The 23,649-nt window shown below is 39.5% G+C and overlaps 1 protein-coding gene across 3 annotated transcripts in view; it reads left to right on the top strand.

The window, feature by feature from the left end:
• The first annotated feature begins 1,093 nt into the window (after positions 1 to 1,093).
• The window catches only part of CPEB4 (cytoplasmic polyadenylation element binding protein 4), a 45,878-nt gene continuing 23,322 nt past the window's right edge, over positions 1,094 to 23,649 (top strand). Inside the window, exons 1-3 of one of the 3 annotated variants that reach the window (XM_075509703.1) lie at positions 1,103 to 1,717; positions 4,022 to 4,114; positions 14,568 to 14,649. In XM_075509703.1, coding sequence (XP_075365818.1) covers positions 4,070 to 4,114; positions 14,568 to 14,649 — 127 coding nt within the window. In that variant the 5' untranslated portion in view covers positions 1,103 to 1,717; positions 4,022 to 4,069. Of the gene's footprint in view, positions 4,115 to 14,567; positions 14,650 to 23,649 lie in introns of all 3 variants that reach the window. The other 2 variants (XM_075509702.1, XM_075509704.1) reach the window with 2 other exon arrangements.

The raw sequence follows: 23,649 nt of genomic DNA, 5'->3' as shown, positions 1-23,649 counted from the left end.
TCCCGAAAGACGAGACTTGCCGGCTGTCACAGCTCCAACCTCCTGCCATTGACAAATACAGCTGAGAATCAGAAACATCCCCCTTCAGCCCATGTGATAGGTAGCAGTTCCCTCGCGCTGGATGGGGAGGACCTGGCTGGCACGGTGTGGGCCCTGCAGCAGAAACCATCCCTGAATAATTCCAAATTACTGCCCATTTATTTGCTTCTATCTGTTCGTATCTTTCACTAACTATTTTTTTGCCTTTTTCTAAAACCAACATAACACAAGTTATTTGGGAAAGCCTTTAAAATACCTAAATGAGCTCGAGTTTCAAAAGACTTTCAGAATTACAATCTTGGAAAACTCCCAAAGTTTTTCACATATTTTTAATATGACCCTCTGTCATTGTATCCGATTTCTATTTTTCAAGAGCTAAAAACCAAGCAGAAGTCAGGTATTGTGGTATTTTCTCCACATAAGTTGTTCTTTGAGCATTTTGTTACATTTTTTTGCTGATTTTCCATTCCACGAGTGAGATCACTCGAACGTGGTGGCCGAGGCCAGGACACTTTAGGGAGGGGATGGTTCACTAGAGGGGCCTCAGCCCTTGGGTTCCGAAGGGTGTTACAAGCAGGCAGCGTTTCAGGTAGGATTTGATTTTTAGATATTAGCCATGATATTACAGCAGGGAATGACTGTCAATGGACACCGGCTTGGGGTGTCCCCAAGGAGCCCGGCCTGTCAGGGCCCGGCCCCGCCACCAGCCCTACGCCGAGAACGGCCTGCCCTGCCCAAAGATGGCCGCTCGCGGCGGGAACTGCGCTCCGCAGTCCAAGATGGTCGCCCCGCCGGCATCCGTCTGACCTTTTGCCCTTACTTAGGATGGCTACCAAGCTGGGGGCGACGTGCCCAAAACAAAGGTGGCCGCCCCAGCTAGGGTGTTCCCTGCCCCTACCAAAAATGGCGGCGCGAAGCGGCAGCCGGCGGGTGGGGCGGGGCCTCCGCCCGGGGAGCCGGACCCGGGGGCGGGGCGGGGGCGCGCCCGCCGCTGAACCGGAAGTGCCGCGCTGCCTCCTCCAGCTGGTTGTCATTTCGTGCGGCAGCTCTGTCCTGAGGAGACGGGGCTCGGCAGCGGCCGGGTGGGGAGGAGGGAGGCACCGGCTGCGGCACCGAGGCAGGAAGCGGCGGCCGCTGGTGGGGTGGGGGGAGGGGAAGGAGACAGGAAAAAAAAAAAAAAAAGAAAAAGAGGCAAAACAAGGCAGCAGAAGCAGCAGCAGCGGAGGCTTCGTGCGGAGGACCCGTCGCGGCCAGGCTCGCCGGCTACCGAAGCGCCTCCCGACTCCCCGGAGCCGGTGTCGCGGCAGCCCTCCCCCCTCTCCTGTCGCTCTCGCCCGCGGAGCCTCCCCCCTCCTTCCACCTCCCGGCAGCAGCGTCCTCCGCGGCGACCCTCCCGGTGCCCGGCCGGTTTACATGAGGGGGAAGGAAGCCTGCCTGGAGCCGAGAAGACGCGCAGCAGGGGAAGGACTGCTCCGAGGAGCCGCCGCCGCCGCCGGACCCCGCGCCCCGGTTAGTCCGCCGGGTCCCCCCTGTGCTGCGCCCAGCGGCCGAGACCCTGTCCCGTAATCTCCGGGCAATTTGGGAGAACCGGTTAAACACCTTCCATGGGGGAGAGAGGAGCCCGGCCCCCCGCCGCCTGCACCTTCCCCTCCCTGCCGGAGGCTGCTCCTCTCCTGAGGTAAAAAAAATCCCTCCTGCCTTCCCCGACACCAGGACTCTTGCGAGGGAGGGGGGACACCGCGGGGGGCACCCCACAGAGAGCCGGGGCCTGGCGAGCCGAGCCTGCCTGCGCCGCCCGCCCCTGCCCCGCTGGATGCCGAGTCCCTGAGGAGGAAAAACACACACACGCATATCCAGCCGGCCTTTCAGCCAGGGGCTCGCTCGTCTGCAGGGAACCCACGTATCTCGGTGGAAGGAGGCGAGCCCCGCACCAGAAACCACCCTCCCAGCAGCAGTGAGAGCAAGAAAATCTCCTTCCCCTTCCTCCTGCACAACTCGCTGTCCCCTCCCTTCCCCTTTCCCGAACGCTGAATGCTGATTTCTGAGATGAAAATCTTCCTCTTCGGCCAGCCAGGACTCATATGAAGGACACGCAAATATTGGATCATAAATAAGAAGCGAGTCTGGCGAGCTCAGAAACCCAGCCCAAAAGGAGCAGCATCAAGAATCCACCCTTCTCCTGCACAACTCACTCCCCACCCAACACACATAGAATACTAATTTCCTGAGATAAGATCTTACCCCTTTAAACAACCACACACGCGCATACACACACACGCACAGAGTGTATATTATTACTAAATATAATAGGTTAAACCCAGCAGCACGGGAAAAAGCCTCTTCTGTAACTCACTCCCCCTTTTCACCCTTCTGAATGCTGAGATCCTGAGGTAAATTTTTCCCTTACCCACAGCAAAGACTCTTTTTGAACAGGACACAAATATATATTAGATTATAGAGATGTATTAAATTATTCCAGATTTAAATCTATTTTTTGCTGCCAAGGGGTCGGGGGACCAGACGTCATTGTATATTTTTTTTTTTCTTCCCTCTTAACTCATTTACGGGCGAGTCAAGGCTGCTGAGGAGGAAAAAACAGGATAGTTAGAATCTCTTTATCCTTATTCCCCAGAAGCTTTTTCTCTCATTGCTGTGCATTTCCTTTAGAAAAAGGAAACCTCTTATTTTGTGAACCAAAGATTTATTTTTCCCTTCCTCCTGGCCAAAGGAAGGAAACGGACACAAATTGACACGTTTAAATAGTTGAAGAGATCTATCTTTTTTGCAAAAAACAAACATCTTTATCCAAATCTGAAATAAATAGTGTGGAGGGAGAAACTGGAATATCTAGCTAAAAACAGGATACTTACTAATCTCACCTCAGAAGAGGACGAGGTAAACACTAAACATTAACTTGTTCTTACAGGAAGGATTCAAACCCTAAATATAATCAATGGGGGATTACGGGTTTGGAGTGTTAGTGCAAAACAACACTGGAAATAAGTCAGCTTTTCCAGTCAGATTTCATCCACATCTGCAGCCTCCACACCATCATCAAAATGCAACCCCTAGCCCTGCTGCTTTTATAAATAATAACACAGCTGCCAATGGCAGTAGTGCTGGGTCAGCTTGGCTCTTTCCGGCTCCAGCTGCCCATAATATCCAGGATGAGATTCTGGGGTCAGAAAAATCTAAAACTCAGCAACAGGAAAAGCAAGAGTCCCTAGAAAAACAGCAGCTTTCCCCTGGTCAAAGTCAGGAAGCAGGCATGCTCTCTGAACCTGAGAAAGCTAAAACTGAAGAAAATCAGGGCGATAATTCTTCAGAGAACGGCAATGGAAAGGAGAAAATAAGAATAGAGTCGCCGGTGTTAACAGGATTTGATTATCAAGAGGCTTCGGGGCTAGGTACTTCGACGCAGCCCTTGACATCCACTGCATCTTCTCTGACTGGTTTTAGTAACTGGTCTGCAGCTATAGCTCCTTCTTCTTCTACAATAATCAATGAAGATGCAAGTTTTTTTCACCAGGGAGGGGTCCCTACTGCCTCAGCTAATAATGGTGCTCTGCTGTTTCAGAATTTTCCACATCACGTCAGCCCTGGCTTTGGTGGTAGCTTTTCCCCCCAAATTGGACCCCTCTCTCAACACCACCCTCACCACCCCCATTTTCAGCATCATCACAATCAGCATCAGCAACAGAGGAGGTCTCCTGCAAGTCCTCATCCACCTCCATTCACACATAGAAATGCTGCTTTTAATCAATTGCCTCATTTGGCTAATAATCTTAACAAGCCACCTTCTCCATGGAGCAGCTACCAAAGTCCATCGCCTACACCATCTTCATGGAGCCCTGGTGGCGGTGGATACGGTGGGTGGGGTGGGTCCCAAGGCCGAGACCACCGCAGGGGACTGAATGGAGGGATAACACCCCTGAACTCCATCTCGCCCTTAAAGAAGAATTTTGCAAGTAATCATATCCAGTTGCAGAAATATGCTCGACCCAGCTCAGCCTTTGCTCCAAAATCGTGGATGGAAGACAGTTTGAATAGAGCTGACAATATTTTTCCTTTTCAGGTGAGCATACTCTGTTATATCCATAAGAAAAATAACACGTAAGTGCATTAAAATGCCCTAGAAAGGGTCAGGGGTTTGAACAGTACAGTCTGATTGTATGACTTCTGTGCTTGCAACTAAAAAAAAAAAAATATACGGCTAACTTAAAATGCCATAGTGTGAATTATGCTCTGAGCTGTGAATCATGGTTGTTGTTTTTTTGGGTTTTTTTAATAGTGGTGGTCATATAAATATCTGTTGCCCACCATACATCTGTATTAGCCAGTTTCTTTCAGCTTAATACTTGCACACATTCAGAAATAGCCGATGAACAAATTTAGCTACAAGTAGCAGGTATATCTACAAAAAGGAGTAAGGAAAAAAGTGCTGCCTGATGAAGCATGAAAGATCTGAGGCCTTCTAAAGTATTCGAGAACGTACCACATCTGAGAAAAAGTACTGAGTGATTGTATTTTGTTTTACAGTATCATATGGACTTGTAATGCAACATAATTTTTGTAGCTTTTTTGGGAAACTTTGATATTTTTTTTTTTTACATGATGGTGATCAATGCAGTTTGTTTTCCTTAGTAATGGCAGCAAATTTTGGTTATAGGCCCTTAAATAATCACCAAAAATAGATATGGGTGAGTTTCAGTTGGTGGTCTGCTATATTTTAATATGGCCTTATCCTGGCAGGAGGCAGGTTGTCTGGCAGTTCAACCTCTCCTTCTAGGCTGACTCTTTATGAATTTGAAAAGAACTGTATAATGTTGAACTTAACTTGCAGTAAAAATTAAAACAGAAGTACTCTTCTCTTCAACTGACTGCTAGTTAAATCTAGCTTTTATGTGTGTGTCTGCCTTTTGTAAACTCCTTTATGGTGAATCCAAAAACCCAAGAGTTCTTTTACATTTAGTGGGTTGTCTTTCAAGATCTTGAAATGAGGGCAAAAGTAAAAATTTCAAAATGATTGCAGTATTTCTAGCCATGCTGTAAGAACCAGGGTGACCTACTTTAAAATAATTTGAAAGATCTGTAGATAAAAAACATGCAGTATGTCTCATGTTATAAACCACCCTAAAGAAATAAAATATATTTAATAATGACTTTGTGGATTCAGACATAGGAACAGTTCAGTTCTTCATAAACTGTTCAGTTTCTGTTTGGTTTGCAGGGCCTGCCTATGCTGCCTTCTGACAACAGAGCAGCTGCTGGCAATAACTTTCCATTAGAGACCTTTTTTCTACTGCAGAGCTACTAGCTGGTTCAGTATCAGGTAGAGCCCTTGTAAATTTAGAATGCGTAGTAATAACTGATTTTAATGTCAGGATTTGTAATTAATATAATGAACCTGTGTCCAGCATACCAAATTTACACACTGAAACCATTAAAAAAAGGGACACAGCTGGAGTTGGTCTTTTTTCAGCCTCACTGCAGCGAGACTTGGCTCACAGTTTAATTCATTCTGTACCCTGACACATAGCTGATGTTCAGAGTGACAGAATGAGATCAAGTGTGTCCTTGCTGCTGTGTATAAGGCCCAAATATATACGCAGTGATAGAAATGTGCTTGGTTTGACATCAAGGAAATTTCAGGAAATTGGCAAAGTCAACCTTGACTTCTGGGTTATGTTCCAAACATAAAATATCATACACACGTATTTTGATCATGGTAAAGAAATACTTTTTGGGTAGCATGTTGGTATGTGTTTACATAAACACTAAGATGAAGCTGTACATGTCAAGACCAAGTCTGACACTTCTTCATGCCAAGAAAAGGAAAGTGTTGGAGTGAAGTGCTTTTCAGTCTGTTACTATCACTTCTGTGAAGAAAAGGGCAGGGCAGCAAAACAGGACTTCAGCACTGCAGACCTAGAAAGATGCTGATTAATTTTGAAGCCATCTTGGGCAACTGCTTTTTATAACTTTTTTTTTTTTTATAAAATCTTTAGCTCCTTTGGTCACTTAGTCACTTGTGTGTTGAAAGCATACTGAATTTTTGAATTGCTGGAAACAAATGATGTAAAATTTGACCTTTGTCTTTTTATTTTTTCTCGATTATGCTGATTGTATGCCTGAATCAAAGCAGAAATAAGGAGTTTTGCTTATTGTATATTAGTGTTCATGCATATATATATATGAAATGTCTTTGATGCAATCATGTACTGGACAAGGTTATTTTGTTACTGGAATCTTCTTAGATCCCTATTTAGGAAATAATTGAAAGCTGTCTTTGCGGCAGCAACATAATGGAGTAATTTGATACAACTATCCCTTTCATTTAATATTTATGTTTTGCTGCTTAAATCATTAACAAGTGTTGCTGCAATCTAGAGAAAATTAGTTTCGTTAGAAGGCAAGATGTAAACCAGCAATTGCAAATATGTGGGGATCACTTTTTTTTTCTCAAAGGTGATCTCTACTCCAAAGCTTGGTGAAACACAGAAGTCTATGTTTTGATGGAAATCTTAGGGTAACCAAGTGTAAGTGCTCGTTTCCTCTTCGGAGAGGACAACATTGCATAATGTCCCTATAAGCCACTAATGTGAACTGCTGCTCACTTCAAACATTTCTGCCCACGGCCCTTAGACACCTGCAATGAAGTGAGCATTCCAAATGGCGCAGATAAAAGGAAAATACTGTGGTGATGTTTTTGATAATCTTGCAATTTGATGATTGCTTGCTTCGTATTGAGAGCTGCATGCAAAACATTGTACTTTTGTTGTAAGTGTTTTTTATTTGGAATTCTGTCTCATAACATTTCAGAACTAGCATGTCTGTAGGAACCTCTTGTTGCAGAGATGGAACTGGAAGCAAGGTCAGAGAAGACTGTTACCCGATCTGTTAATGAAATTAAGTTTTGATATTGTGCTTTAGCCACTGGGCAGCCTTCCCCCTTCAAAGATCTTTTGAAAAGAGAAAAGCCATTGTTCTTTGTGCGTTCATTTGAAAAGGAAATGGTCTCCAAATGCAAAAATGGTTCCTGAATAAAAAAATAAAATAAAATCGAGTCTTTTGGCTACAACGGCCTTCCCTGAGAATTAATAAATGAAAATGCTTTGACTGTGACTATTGCATCTTACAAAGTTACTAATTTTTTAAAAAATAATTCCTTCAGCAGCCCTGACAAACTAAGGGCTCAGTAATTGCATTTTACTGCAGCATTGCCCTCAAGATTGTTTTGGCTTTCCTTTTGCTGTGTACTTGCACTTCCTCATGAGAGTGGAACATCCTGCCTGTTATGCAATGCATAAATCTTGCTTTGATAGGCATTTCCAGGTTTCCAGATCTCATCTTCAAATGCGAGACGATGTTTTTTCAATTGGTCTTTGAAGGCACAAGCAAGTTAAGCAATAGTGTTCAGCTTTCTGTAAAAATGCTTCAAAATAATTTGTGTTTCTTCCTGGAATCAGGCTTGAAAATAACTGCCCATTTCAAAGAATTTTGTACATGAGAGCAGTTCATTATATCCACTTGTTCAAAATGTTTTTTCCTTTCTTCTACAGTGGCTAGTTTCCAGGTATATAACCCCTTCCAAATCCATTGAGGGTCTGTGCCAGAGAGACTTTCTTTTCCCCCAGGCAGATACGGAATGTTTGAGAAAACACATACGTGATTACAGAATGTGTTTTAATTCTGAACTATATGTCATGATTTGTTTGCCCATAGAAATGGGTTGATTTAATAAGTGCATTAAACAAATTCATGGGGAACTGGAATTAAAAAATAACCTCTTGAATGCATTTGCCAGTCTTTCCTCTTGAAGGAATTTTGCAAATAAATTTCTTTACCGTGCCTCTTTATTTCAATATTTATTCTTTGTTTTTGAGGAACCTTTTCATAAATCATGATATCTGGTTGCATAAAATGAGGCGGCTACTTTTGCAGAAAGTTTTGCAGAATTTTATTTTTATTCTAGCAACAGCAATTACTCCAAGGAATTTCAAGCTATCATTTTAAAATAGAATAAATACTTGAAGCTGGATCTTTAAATGTCTGTTCACCCATTTTTCTATAACTACATCAGCTGTGTAGTAATTAGTGTTTTGTATGCTGTTCCCCACCGCTACTGATCTGTGGAATTAGAAGCACTTTAATGTGGTATGACATACACAAGTTAAGTACTGTGGAAGTTAACACTGTTCTTGTTTTATAAACTTAACTACCTGACCTTAATACTTCGGCTTTGGCCCTCCTGTGTGTTTTTGACCTCAGGATTTCTTTTTAAAGAAAGCTTTTGTTAGAAGCTATTTGAATTATGTTTGTATTTTCCTAAGATTAAAAGTACTCCTCTTATTAAGCATTTTGCTTTGAAAATTGCATACTTAGCAGCCCAGCACAAAGACTGAGAACATAAGATATTGTGGAAAATAATTTCTAGAAGATACATAAAAAACCTTAATATGTGGCTAAAATAGAATCAGACATGTTACTGGAAATTTTTATAAAGGTCTGTAATTTCTAACACTTAAAAAAAAAAAAGTTCAAGTTTGACTAAACCAGAAGTGCTCCCCCCAAAAAAACTCCTATGTTATGCGTCACTTAACTTTTCCAGCTTTTTCTTATTGTTCCCTGGTGAAGCTATAAAAGATGATCAGGGCAGCATACAGCAACATCCTTTCAGGAAAAACCTGTTTATTCAAAGCCTTTAATTTACTGGATACTGGACTGGGAGCTGGAATACAGCATTTGCAGGGTGGTGGGAAGGAGGAGAAGCTTACCCAGAAGCATAATCAAGTCCAAATTTGCTTTGCAATTAAAATAAAAATGTGGAACTTGTGTTTAGTACCTACAATATTACCTCTCCCTACACACTTTACTTTGCCTGAGACGCAAGGCTTTTTAATTGTGGGAAATATGTAAGAGGTTTCAGAAAGCTTCAGGCTTCCCATGCTATAATGAGAGTAGCAAATGTAGTTGTGAGTTTTCTAATTTTCATAGGTGTTCTGGTTTGACAAAGATTTAAATATATAAAGCCCAAGTTTTACAACTTATACCTACTCCATAAATACTGATTAATCACCTTCAATAAATTGCTTAATGCAATGGCACACTTTACATTATTATTGCTGCCTCAGTCTTCAGATAAATCATATTTTATAAGATTAGGCACAGCCTTAGCTGCTAGCAAGTGCTCATACTTTGCCAGGCTTTACTTTTTGTACGGTTTGGGTTTTTAGCATTGGGAGGCCCATCATAGGAAGCACTGAATAGAAACTCTCAGGTTCTGGAATCTTAATTGTTCAGGTGATGATAATGCTGTGGGTGCAGGATTAAATATAATGAATCTGAACTTTTAGATGTACATTTTTCTGATGTGCAAGAGAATTCAGGTATAAGATTTTTAAGTGTAAAGTATGATCTTCCTGTGCATGAAAAATTAATGTTTAGTTTCTTTTGCATAGGAGGATGTCCCAGTATATATCATACATGCTTCGTACCAAGTGACTTTCTTTTTGGAGTGAAATATCTTTGGACTTTGAAAAATAAAATTGGAATAGGAATTAGAATTTAGTGATTTCCAATTTACAAGTGGCTCCATTTTTTACAAGACCTCTAAACATAAAATAATCTGTCCGGGTGCTAGTAGGGAAACCACTGTGGTCACAGAGATGAAGTGGTTTGCCCATACTGTATGAATCCAATTACAAAGTTGTGACATGAGTCCTGAGTTCTACTCTCTATGCTTTAACAATGACATTGCATTATTATGAGCACTCTACATACTTATAAATGATTTCTAGACAGTAGGAGAATCAGAATAATTTTATTTTTCTGTAGACAGAGCTGGCCAGCGTATAGCTCAAAACTGTTGTGTTTGCTGTTGTAGAATATTTACAGTCTCGATAACAAGATCTGCTAGCTGTCACCTCTTGTATATTATTGTGAAAACAATACTGCTTATTCAAAATTATGTTTAATGAATGTCTTTTGAAATGTTGGCTGACATTTTAAACCTAGTCATGTATTAAGACTGCAGGTTGATTTCTTTCTTTTTGGTTGGCTTTTTTTTGTGTCCTTGTGTTCAACCTGATGTCTTTCTGCCTCTATTCTGTTTCCCAGGGATAAATGTGTGTGCCCTGTAAGCCCTCTGATAAAGCAAAATTTTAGGTGCCCTAAACAAACTCATGTAAAGCCAAGTTCTTGTGATCAACCTAGGTAAATAATATCAGGCTGTAGTTAACTTATTTTGTTACTGAAGTGTACATACTCCGCTTTATTCCAGGGTAGTCATTACCCCTATATCTTTTCTTTGTAAATAAATGAAAAAGTATACAGTAAGCAATCCAGCTCCATGGAAAGCACTGTAACTTTGTGAATTGATCCATTAAAAACACCACTGTATTGTTATTAATTCTCTCTACAGCAAGTCTCTTGAAGAAAACATCACACTTTTTTTTTTCTCCCTAAGTGCAGCATGGCTTACGTGCTTTATAACTCATAACTAACGTGTATCTGAGACTAGCTCACATTTAGTTACCAGTTAATGATCAATATCTTGACTGTTACAGCTTTTTTTATGTTATGGAATTAAATGTATAGTTACAGACTTCTTCAGCAATATGGCCACTACCACTAACCTGTCATCAGTCTTCTTTTTTATGTTAGGTATATAATACATATATATATTTTTTTTTCAGACATAAGATGTGTTTTTGATAAAATGTGCTGGCCGTCTTGGAAGTTAAGACTGGCAAAATTTGTGTTACTGTTTTAAAAGCAGTCTCAGAATAAAAGGCCTTTAAATTGTATAAAAATTCTAAAAAACTACCAATGGTGACTTTCTCAAGTAGTGTGGACCCTTTCAGTATCAGGGCAAGTAGTCAACTAAATTAATGGAGTTATTTTCTAATAAGCACTGTGCAAACCTCTGAACCAGTTGAGCATGGCATTTTGGCTGGTCTTTATTTAGGACATACATGACTGACATCTTTTCATTGGATACATGTATATAGGTTTACTTATATAGCGAGTTCTTGAACTACTCTGCATTTCCAGAGAGGTGGACTGCTACATTAATTTCAGGAATATATCCAAATTCAATGTAACAGTAGTAGTGGCTGTTAGGGTTGTGCTTAACATGGTTTGCTGTCTTCTAATTAATAAGAAGAGACACGGAAGAGCAAACTCTTTCAAACAACCCAGGAACAAGACTGATCTTCCCAAAGGTGTTGAGGCTGGGACAGTTCAGCACCATGAATTGACAATGATGGGTAGAATCATAGAATGCTTTGGATTGGGAAGGACCTTTACAGGTCATCTAGTCCACCCCCCCTGCAAAAGCAGGGACACTTTAAACTAGATCAGGTTGCTCAGAGCCCCATCCAACCTGACCTTGAATGTTTCCAGGGATGGGGCCTCCACTACCTCTCTGGGCAACCTGTTCCAGTGCCTCACCACCCTCATTGTAAAAAATTTCTTTCTTAAATCCAGTCTAAATCTGCCCTCCCTTAGTTTAAAACCATTTCTCCTTGTTCTGTCACAACAGGCCTTGCTAAAAAGTCTGTCCCCATCTTTCCTATAGGCCCCCTTTAAGTACTGGAAGGCTGCTTGCTATAAAGTAGATCTGCTGTAATCACACAGACCTTTTATTGGAAAGATAGGCAAGAAATAGGTAGTAACAGATCGGCATTTTGAGGGTGCTCTAGCCTATGGCAGCCTTCTCCATTGCTATGACAAGTTACTGGAACTACTGGACAGCATGAGTATGAATGTGGGCCATATTTTAGCCAGTCCTCCTTCTTATGTGATTGTTAATAGCTGCAGGTAGGAATATGGCCAGTTAATCTTTTGTATCGATGCGCAGGGTCATGTTTTAAAATGTCTGCAGTATGATTAGAATCTTATGGACCTTCTACTACAAAAGTGACAGTTAGGTGGTTCACTCAGAAGGGGAAAACTATAAATTCCTCACCACAAAAAGCTTCCATTGGAGAATGTGGTGTCCCTATCAGCTAACCAGTCAAATTCCATTTTTTTTCTCAAAGGTTTAAACTCTCTGTTCTCAATATGAAAAACTTACCATTGCAGCAAAACCCTCTGTTTGTTACTATAGCTCAACTCAATACAACACAGACATTTTAGAGTCAAGAGACTATCTTCGGGCTCACATACTCCAGCACATACACAGCACAATAAACTATAATTTACTCGGCTTGGGTTTCTCCTTTTGTGTCTCTCAGACAACTGAAATGTTAAGTGCCACCAATTCAACAAAGACTTGGAACTACTGAGGTTCTGCACTTTGTGAAATAAGAATTTTGTAGCTGTTCATGGGTTGGACTTGAGGTTAATTCCACACAGAGAAACACAATGCAGTATGAAAGCCAGAATGGAAGAAGGAGTAGCTACTGAGGGGTGTCAGGTTTTCAGAAAATGCTTCCACCTGTGTTTTAGGCTATTTTTGTCATGTTGTGAGGACTGCTGAAAACGTAGAGATCGTCTTCTAGATCCATTTCTGAGTTAGATGTTAACTAACAGCTGTTAGATCGTAGTGGGTCCAGGATGCAGACCCAAGGACTTTTACTCAATCCTGCTAAGGTATTTTAGTGTGACTAGAGTTTGGAATAGTTACAAACTAGTAATGTGTAAACCAAGACAGCAAACTAAATGCTACTAGGAAAGGAAGAAACCAGTAGGAAATGTGTGAAAGTAAAACACAGAATTTAAGAATTTAAATGCTCGTGATGGTTTCTCTAAGGTGCCTCAATTACCTTGTAATATAAATGATCAAGGAAATAAATACTGTGGAAAGACAGGGCAGCGCTATGCTTTTTATGGCAAATTTGATATTGGGCTAGACTGATAAAGCAAATGGTTCCAAACTCAGATCTTTCTAATGCTATTTGAAATGCAGCACATCCAGGTAGAAACACTTCACCTGTTCTGTGTCAGTAATAAACTGTTCTGAAGAGAGGAAAAACATCAGAAAATTTCATTGAAAAATAGTATTTTTTAGCGGTCAGAATGTAACTTATGAACTTGGAAATGGATCAGGACTCCAAGAGCTAGTGGATTCCTGCTCTTAAAATAGTATTAGGTGTTTAAAGTACAAGATGACTGATCACTGTCTTATATAAAGAATGTCTCTTGCAACACTGCAATCAATACTGCTTTAGCACTTCATCACTGGAAGTAAAGGATGTTATAACTTGAAACACAAGAGTCTGTGCAATACCGTTTTTTATTTCACCACTGGTTTTAAAAACGATCAAAGCTGGATCTATGTGCTTTGGAGAAATTTCAGCTTCACAGCTAGAGTTAGGAACAAAAAAAATATATATTCACTGCTGTAGTCATGATAGTTGTAGAGAAGCAGTTTAGAGCAAATGTCTGTCTTGAATGGTTTGTATTTTGCTTTCTTATTTGAACAGGTACTTTCCATGCTTGATCTCAGTTCAGAGGTGAATCTCTTAGAACATGAATGAAATAAAATCTTTAGAACTGATGTTAGAGTTCTTCTTGGACACAGAAGAATTAAATTCAAGGTGGATTAATATAATTGTATAAAATTCTATCCATGTGTTTCTACAAATTTCTAAATGTATAAATACATAGATAACATGGATAGGTGAATAATTTTGGGAATGAGTGATTTTTTGCATCCATTAGTGACCTTTTATGATACTGCAAAGATTCAAAGTTTATATATAATTTCAGTTATTCTGAATTCGCTAATTAAAATAATGCAGTGCCAGGATATTTTATAGTATCAGATTTGTAAGATGTGGAATTTATTGTTTTAGTTGGGGAAGTCTGAACCACACATGTATTAAATGATGGCTTTTGTTAATATGAAGGAGAAATATTTGGTAAGTGTACTTCAAATGGCTTGAGATAATTAAACAGTAAGGTACATGAGACATCTTGCCTCCCATTTGTTGAGTTGTCCTTCAATTCCAGTGATGCTTGGAATACCAGACTTGTGAATTCAGGGAATTAAAAATCAGAGCAAAGTTGTCACCTAGTAAGCCAGACTATTTGGAACACTATTGCTTGTATGGAATACTTATAATTATGCAGAATTTGAACTGACTGTGCAGAATTAGATTATTTCAGTTGTTGAGGTAGTAGTTTAGGTGAAGGGAATTCTATGTGTTTCTGGAATTTAGATTTTCTTAAATTCGGGCTGAAATACCTGTTTTATGATTTCTCCTTGCAACTGCAGGATATGATCTTTACTTCCTAACTGTGAAATTATTTTTAACAAAGTTTAACTGTATAGCAAGGAATACAAACTAAATATCGAATTGGGGTTCTTAAAGGATTGGTTATGATAAATATAGATCAGATTCATATTTAAGAATATTCTAATTTTTCATATTCCTATATCAGACTGAATTTAGTGGTGTATGTGTTTTTGTTTAATTCTGCTGTAGTAACGTAGAACAAAACTGAAGTTTTTATGTTTCAGATGGTCTTGTTTAACACTATGTGTTGCCTAAACTGGCTTTGTTTGTATTTGCTTGCAGGATCGCACAAGGACTTTTGACATGCATTCACTGGAGAACTCGCTAATTGACATAATGAGAGCTGAAAACGATTCTCTGAAAGGTAAATTTAGAAAGAGACTATTTCCTGCAGTAAATAATTGGGAAGACTGCTTATTTAGAATAAGAAACTTCAGTTTTGTTTAGAAAAAGTAAAGTTAACATTGTGCACCTAATGCATGTCAGTCAGCTTGGGTAGGCCTCCTTTTTTTCAGTTGTCTCTAGATGAAGCTATTGCAACACATGAGCACTTACTTGAGTGTGTTTTGTCTTTGTACAAAACAATGCGAAACACAAACATAAGCTGATCTTTTGTGTAAGTTGCCAGTGTTGTTTTTAATAGATACAATGTGTGCAGCCTGTAAAAATGATCAACTTCAGGAATCTTGTGCAGCTCAGTGAGACGTAACTCTTTGCTTAATAGTGTTTTCCTGCTGAAGTCATAGTTCTTTCTGTCTTGGGGAAGAATGAGGTTTATCGATGTCATTTTGAGAAGAACACTGAGTATTTAATCACAATTTTTTTTAGTTCTTTACTTCTCTTTTTGTTGCTGCCTTGAATTGCAGAATTCTGTGTACCATTGGTAAAGGAAAAGGGGGCTTGAACTGACTTGCACTTGGGATTTATCTCTTTTGGGGGGGGGGCCAAAGGTAATCTTTCTTTGAAAATACCTCAACTTACAAAATATTCAAAGCATTGTCTACATATTTTATCTAAACCTGAATAGAAACTGCTTATGGTATACAATTCAGAAGTCTAGTTTCTTATTCTTGTTCTGTATAATGAGTAATCTATTTCAGTTCAATGGTTACTTGTATAAGTAAAAGTAGTCAAACTCTTACTTATGCTCATTATCTAAGCATTCAGTTTTGTTACCAGTCATGAGACCACTAAATAAACAAGCCTGCATTTGCAGTTTCTGAAAGTAAATTTTTTTTTATATCAAGGCTTGTGGTGTTAATGAAATCTGACTTGTTTTAATAGTGATTCTTGCTCAGAAGACCAACCTTTGATAAACTGGCAATAACTTGCATTTGTTGCATTCACCGTGGTCTGAGATGCAGCTTGCATTTCACATCCCCAGAACTGTACAGCAATTCAGGGTGATGAGAAACACCAAGAAATACACTTTCCTATTGAAATGACAAGGAGAGCTTGGTGTAGATAAAAGTAATGCCAAATGAATTAACCAAAATACATTCCCTCCTTATGTGGTGGGGGCCAGGCTTTTATTAATGACAAGTAGTAATAGCTTTCATTTGTTTTATATGCTGTCTGGCACCATCCTGTGCCCCCAGCATTGTATACTGGACCAAGAATCAGGTGCCCTTCTTTGACTGCAGCACCTGGGATTTGCCCTGAGATCTTCTATTCAACTGTCAGGCAGGCCCAACCCAGGTTTTAGCTGCTGAAATCTGGCAAGATAACAACCCAAGGTGACATAGCTGTAGAACAAATAAAATTTCCTTTTAAATTTGAATTTAACAAAGTCAGGTTCATATGTATTCAGCAACTAAACAAGGGTAGTTCTGTACAGTAGTATGATGTTTAGTTTAAATGCTTTGAAAAGATTCTTTGCAATTGAAATTTTTTTTTTGAGTGCTCACCATATTTTGAGAATGATGGAATAAGTGTGTCAGCAGAGAATACGTGTAGTTCTGATACACGTTATTTCCTGCTTGAGGTTGATTATTAATCCCCTCTGCAGTCATCTATGGTTGGTCTAAAGTTTTGTGTGCGTTATATCATGCTGATTGGAACACAGTAATATCAATCAGGTATTGTTCTGGGAATTATTTCTTAAGTTCTTTATAAATTGTTCTGTTTCATGGTTAATAGTTGTAAAACTATAAAGAAAAAGCCTCAAAACTGAGACGAAAGATTTAAGTGATCCTACGTGAAATACTTTGTTGTGAAGTCTCATTTTTCAAGGATTTCCTCCGCAAAAACATTAAATTTGCTTATAGTGAAATATGCAGTACACTGAATTTGACTGCTGCTTATCTGGCATAGCAGACTTAATACAGTAACTTATTTGCTGTAATATACTTAGGAATGGATCTTTATTCAAACTAGCATCTACCGTGTTGTGGTAATGCTGCAGTGATCATCTGTAAGTAGGGCGGGATTTGTAAGGAGAGGGAATACCTTTAGTTTAAACCAACTGATACAGCTGGAAAAAAACTTGTAACTTGCTGGTACAAAACATATTTCAAGTCAAGTCTGAATAAGGGCTCATGTGATCACAAGCCTTTTGTGTTTTTTTCCATCTGTATCAGTTGGTGTATGATTACATCTTAACACAGATTCTGTGTCTTGTTTTCGGTTTTCTCTTCTTGCCTCACCTTTATTTAAACTGATTGGAAGGAATCTTTAAAAACCTTGGATCTAGAAATATTAAAATTTGACAAATTATGGTTGTCAGTTTAAATCTTGCTTGCCATTTCAAACACCTGCAGTTAAATAAGCAGATCCATAAGAAGTTTTTCGTTTTGCATTTTAAATGGATTAATGAGTGCATACAGTGCTTTTAAACTAAAGTTGGATACTCTCAGAAAGGAAAAGCTTCTGGGTTGAGACTTTAAAAATAGCCTGGGCAAGACACTAATAAAACATACTGTAGAGAGCAATCTCAGAATGGCATGGAAATAATTTAGATGATCTAATAGGTCTCACTGCTATCTTGTGAGTCTTTGAGAGGCTTTAATATTGACTCAACATGAGTTTAGTATGTAACACTAACACCACCCCCTTTCATATTGTAATGGACTTCAAGAGAAAGAGGTACTATGCTAAAATATACCTTCAAAACAACTTAAAGAGTATGGACATGATAATAGATACCAGTTATAGTTTGGAACCGCTGTCTCTTGGAAATAATTTCTATCTTTAAATGGTATGTTCAGAGCAGCAGGTTTTGGATCCTGTAATAAAATTATAAGTAGGAATTCTTCAGAATTTAACAAAATCCATTCACAGTGTGTACTTCTTGACTGAGGTGATTAGGCTGTGCTAGCCTTGGATTTGTTCAGGACAATAATAATTATGTTCTTGGGTTGTCTTGCTATAAATAGTGTTTCCTGCTTGAAGTTCAAAGTATCATTGATTCAGTACATTCAATATTACCTTCTAATACTTTTGATAGGCATTTTACCATTTCCCCCCCTCCTTTTTAAGGTATATTTTTATCCTTGCTCAAATCCTCTTCCTTTGCTGAGCAGCTGCCATTTCAATATGTTATTTTTATCCACACGAGTGAGTATGCTGCATGCTGTATAGCCAATGACAGCCTGCAGAAGCCTTTCCCTGGAGACTAATTGCATCTTCTTTACAATGTATTCGGCCTTCATGAGCTGAGCCTGGGATCCAGAGACCGATTTTTGAATCTGGGTCTTCCAGATGGCAATTTGAGCATTACCTGTAATAGTAGTTCATTGACTAAATATTTCCTTTTTAAGTGACACTGAAATGTCTTTAAATACTTTATAACCGCAGACTGTTTTATTACTGAAATATCCTATGGTTCAGTTCAGGGTATAAGGTTATTGCCTGGAAATTACGCAAGGTGAAATAGATTAAAGAAGCAGGCTAGCACATCTGCTTCTAGCACTGCGAAGCACTCCTGTAAAATTTGCGTGTGAGTAGTTCAGTATCTGCGTGAATGCTATGAGTGTGAAATAGTCTCTAAAGACTAAACATACTTATGCACAAAAAGGAAGGTTTTGGAAGTAGCGTAAGGTCAGGGTATACCTACAGACACTGGGAGAGAGAGTCAAACAGCAGCTCTAAGTTTTAGAGATAAGAAAGCCAGAATGATGAGAACTGGCACTGTTCAGGATTTCTCTGAGCAAGCGGATACACCTAACTGTATTTTTAAAGCAATCATCAGCCCCTTACTATTGATCTGAAAAACTATTTCAGATGTGAAGAAAGCAGGTAAACCTTATAAAGTGTTCTTTGATGAAAGGGATCAAAATAGTTTTGACAGCATTTTATGAATATTGGATAAGAAACTGAACTAGTTGTTTCTTTTCTAGCTGTATGGATTATGCAACATGTTCATATTAATTGAGTAGAATGGGCCGTTTGGTTTCCTATATGATCCAGAAAATTAATGAGAATCTGGTGAGAATCAGGCCCAATTTTTGCCAAGGGCTAAATAACAAAAGCTATGATTCTTTTTGGGGAAGTGGTCCTTTATATGTGCACAGGACAAAATCCGAGCTATTTTAAAATGTGAAATAATGGATTTTTAGGCTTTTCTTAAATTTTAAAACCATCTTCGTTTTCATAGCAGTAAGGAATGCTTGAGGTTGGTGGCTAAGATGAACCTTTCTTCCCTACTCTTGTTCTGTGCGAAGAGGTACATGATCTAGTTATTGAGTTCTGAAAGTCAAAGGCCTCTGGCCAATGTATACCTCTGTACTGACGCTGCAGTCATCTTCATGCCTCTGCAGCCTCTTGTATGTGAGCGAGCTCTCAGGGGAACCGTGGTGGTCGTACCTCAGACTTCTGAGAGCAGCATCAGCGATTGATCTCGTTTGTGTGCCTTGTCTCAGAGCAATCTTGTCTAAGGATTACTCATTTGCAACTTTTAACGTATCCAATTTAGGATGAAATGCACAAAACCTTTTGCTTCCACTGCACCATGCTGTACACAATTTTTTGTAGACAATTACGGTTTGCCATATTGTTTTTGGAAACTGTTGATGAATTGCTGTGTTGAATGTTTCCTACTCAGACCTTCTTGAATTTTACCTCCTATGCAGTAACCAGGAAAGGCTAACAGGATTTGCAGATCTGAGTGCATATTAATTAAGAGGAAAACCTATTGTTTTATTATCTCAAAATATTGCTGAACTGGGTCTAATAGCAATAAACTACAACCCATGCTGATGGAGCCGTGATGGGGGAAACACAGTCTGTGTGAATTTTATGTGAAATCAGCAGTTCCCATTCCTGTTGCACTCCACTATTTTCAGCTAGGCTAGAGTAGAAGTGTTATAAGCGCTGTTAACAAGTATGGGCATGCCTTCTTTCCAAATGCAGCTAATATTCAAAATTTTGGGGCAGTATTCAATATTTTAATTTTTTAGTCTTTTGGTATGATTTTTTCCCCAGTTCCTCTCTTGGCAATTGAAGTGTTCATTGATTTATCCCTACCTTTCCAATATTCCGGGTTTACCAGAGCCTTTATTTAGAAACAGCCAACAATCTAGTAAGAAAGTGAAATCCCCTGGGCCACAGGAAGGAACAGAAATCTTCCATTAATAAATACTGAGATCAGACCATAGATTGGATTCTAACCTTACATAGAAGTAATCACAACCATACATAATGTATGATTTTACATTCATTGGCTATTATCTAATAAACTTCCAGCTTTCTCATTTAAATTGACATTTGGTCTTGTGGCTTGAACTGCATGCTCCTTTGCAAGAGATGCTTAATTTGATGAGGCTTAGAAAGGCAAAACTTGATTTGGAAGAAAAAAATCATGCCTCAAACTTGCAAAAAATATGAGGACTTGAACACAGATACTATGCGGGGAGAAAGGAAAATAAAACCCCACCACACCAGCTGCTCCTGTGAGGGGGCACGTTTCACTGAGGATCCCTTCCGTGGTTCTGAGCGGCAGTCAGCAGTCTCACCTGGCACTACCAAATACTCCAAAGTGGAGGTGAGCGCCTTTTCATTTCAGACAGGGGTGAAGAGAATTTTTTTTTTAAGTGGCAGCCCACTGAAACATGGATTAATACACTCCAGTTCAAAAGCAAGCTCCCTCTGCGCGGCCGATCTCTGGTTTAGAGGGGGCCCTCAGAAAGGAGGGGGCGTAGGAACCCCCCTGCAGTTGTTCCTCTGTGGACTATCCCGGGTACTGCCGCTGTGCCCCTCTGGCTGCCGCTGCCTCCTCGAGCCCCGTCCCCGAGCAATCTGCGCCGGCCTATGAGGATTTCACACCGCAAGGTATCTTTGCTCTGCTAGCGGGGTTGCTCGTGTTAGGGCTGTGCTCAGAGATAGGCGACAGCATGCGTTGCTTCGGAATGGTAGCCGAACCTTTTGCCTTTGCTGTGTTTTCAAGCTGCTGCAAGTTGACAAGACTTCTGTTGTAGTTAGGAGGGGAGAGGGGAAAATACTGCAGAGTGTTAGCCTTACTGGCAGGTTCCAGTAACTTTGTTTGGAGCGTGCTCTTCTTCGAGCTCTGATTTAAAGGTCACCGTTTGTGTTGTGCTTCCTGAAGGCATGCTGAAGCCTGCGTGCTCTGCTCAGTTTGTGTAATACCGATATTAAACAGCAATGGAGACTTTTAATATGGCTGTATTCTTAAAGTCACAGGCAGTCTCTCTTCCCCCCTCACCATAATTCAGGCTCCTGATTCCTCACCTACAAAACCCACAGTCCCATCAGCAGCGTGAGTGCACTGGGTGTGAATTATTTCTGTAGCAAGAGAAAGAACATGGGTGTTTCCAGGATATTTTGGACAGTTAAAGCCTTGAAACTAGACTGATTGCTAAGTTATGGAATGATTGCCTGGTTTTGTGGGACTGTATGCCATAAGAAAATGGGGTCAATTTAAAAAAAGGTTTTTAATTTATAGCAGTCTGGAATTGGCATCATTTAGGTGGATGTAAATGAAACCAGAATTTGCCCATTCTTTGGAAGACGTAAGTGGACTGGAACACAAGTTGCCCTGAGGCAAAGGTAGAGTGTAATTTAGGTTAAGACTTTTGACTTTTTTTTCCCTGATTATTCCTTGGCTTTGACACCTTAATTTTCTGTTTTAACTGCGAAAAGCCGAGACCCATTTATACTATCTCAGAAAACATTGTGCCATTACCTAACAAATAATTTAAACCACATACACTGATGCATATGATTTAAAAAACAAAGCAGTAGTTAAGTTACTGTTGTTTGGTTTACTATTTGTTGCAAATTCTCTTATTATGATGAAAACTGCAAAAATCCCAGGACAGGGATGCAACATCTAAGACGATATAATAAACATTTTTGCAATCAACTGGAATAATTTGGGAAATTCTAGCACAATCCAAATTATGTAGTGAAATGTAGCAGGTTAGTATTTGTTTTCAGTGATGGAAAATATCAGTTGGAAGAGGTGAATTACTGTTGACATTAAATTAATTCCCTTGCATTTATTGATATTCTTAATTTTAAGTGTGTGGGAAGTAGTTTGTAGATTATGGCGCTCCTCAGAGTTTAGAGAAATTTTCAAAATGTTGACATTTATTTGCTTTGGAACTGCATTCAGAACTTGAGTTTGACTTATGTTAAATATATATAATATTAAATATAGTACTGAAAGAAAATAAGGTAAGGAAACAGGTACTGTTGGTTACCTATCCTGGTACTACTTTTACACAAGAATTACCGAGTAGTTTAAACTTTGTGATAATACTTGCATTTTTATAGAAATACAGGTCTTGATAATGCAGCTGTCAGACAACTAGATGTTTATACTTCACTACGGCAGGATTTTGAGGTAGGGTATTAATTAAGCTGAGGAAGAGCAACACCTTGATTTATGCTATCTGTCTAAAATGGAGCCATTGAGCAATAAGCTAGAGGGTATTAATGTAACCACCCTTTGAGGCCAGGAAATTCCTTCCTCTGCCACCACAGAGCAGTACAAATATCCCAGGGTTTTCTGATCCTGGTCCAGCTTTGAAATCAGTGTTAGGATTCCTGTTAACTTCATGAGAGTATGAGACCTACGTTTTTTTTGTCCAACCCTGAAACATTTCTCATAGGCCCCTTGCCATGCCATCCCATCTCCAGAGTCTGTGTGGAAAATGAAATGCCTTTCATACTCCTTAGACAAGATACTTCCTAGGAATGTGTGTGCTGCAAATGATATGGTAGAGATTTTTAGAACACAACAGAACATTGAAATACACCTAAAAATTTTCATGTCTAAATCAGTGATTTGATCTTGAAAAGTGTTACAACCAACAAAATTGTGCTGAATTCCATGACAGCAAGGTTTTCTTGCTTTCTTTTTTATATTTTTGTCTTTGTTAAATTAATTCCATCCCTTTTAGAAGTGTGTTTAATCTTCTGCCTTGTTCACCAAGTGTGTTTTTTGTTTTTTTTTTTTTGTTTGTTTTTTTCTTTTTTTCTTTTCTGAATTCTTGCTTTGATAATCTCTGACCATTCTTGATCATCTTCAAAGCAGCCTTTAATTTGGAGCTGTACTCCATGAGTAGTGTCTGTTCCTTGTTTTAGAAGACAGAGACCTCGCCCGCCTCCCCTCCCAAACTGCTGAAACTACCTGTCTTTCGTCTTTTTGCTCACTTTGTTCACTTTTTTCCTTGATGTTGAATTGTTGGCTCTTTGAGTCTTTTGTTAGCCATGTTTTGCATACTCTTTACCATCGTGTTTATCAGGCTAGAAATGGCACGAAAGGAGCAGAAAGAAAAGCTTGAAGTGCTTTTCTTAAACCTGGAGATAAAGAAGAAATGGGGAGGTATAATGAGAATGGGGATGAGTTTTGAAAAAAAATAAGGAGGTGAGAGATGAGGTGTAAGTGTAAATGGGAAAAAGCTCCTAGGAAAGTCATACCGAAACACTTCTTAGTAGTGGGCAGTCTTTGCATATACCCAAGAGTGACTGCAGCAGCCTGAAATCTGATTTTTGCATCAATTGCTTAAGATATTTCAAGAAAGAATTGTGATGCATATACAATTTGTGTATTCAGTATCTACTTATTTTAATTTAGCATTAGGCAGAATGATGAGAACAACTGATGAGGCAAATCTGAAAATACATCTTACAGTAGATTTATCTGTACTTGGCTTAATATATTGTTTGTTGGAATGCAGATTGGTTAGCTGGGATGCTAGATTTTGGGGTTTTGGTTTTTTTCACTATAATGTTGATAGTTGGACTTTCAGATGAGTGGAGCAGTCACGTGCTATCTCTAGCTATGCAAATGTCAAGTGTCTTTAGAGGTACAAGGAGTGGTATTCTTTCAGCTTTAGTAAGGAATTGTATTAACAACAATCCCAGCTCAGCAGTCAGATTACGTAGGTCTAAGAAAAGGATA

This window comes from Mycteria americana, chromosome 8, assembly GCF_035582795.1.
Source record: "Mycteria americana isolate JAX WOST 10 ecotype Jacksonville Zoo and Gardens chromosome 8, USCA_MyAme_1.0, whole genome shotgun sequence".
Classification (NCBI taxonomy): domain Eukaryota; kingdom Metazoa; phylum Chordata; class Aves; order Ciconiiformes; family Ciconiidae; genus Mycteria; species Mycteria americana.
Note: the sequence above shows the minus strand (reverse complement) of the source record. Positions and strands in the feature narration are given on the sequence as shown.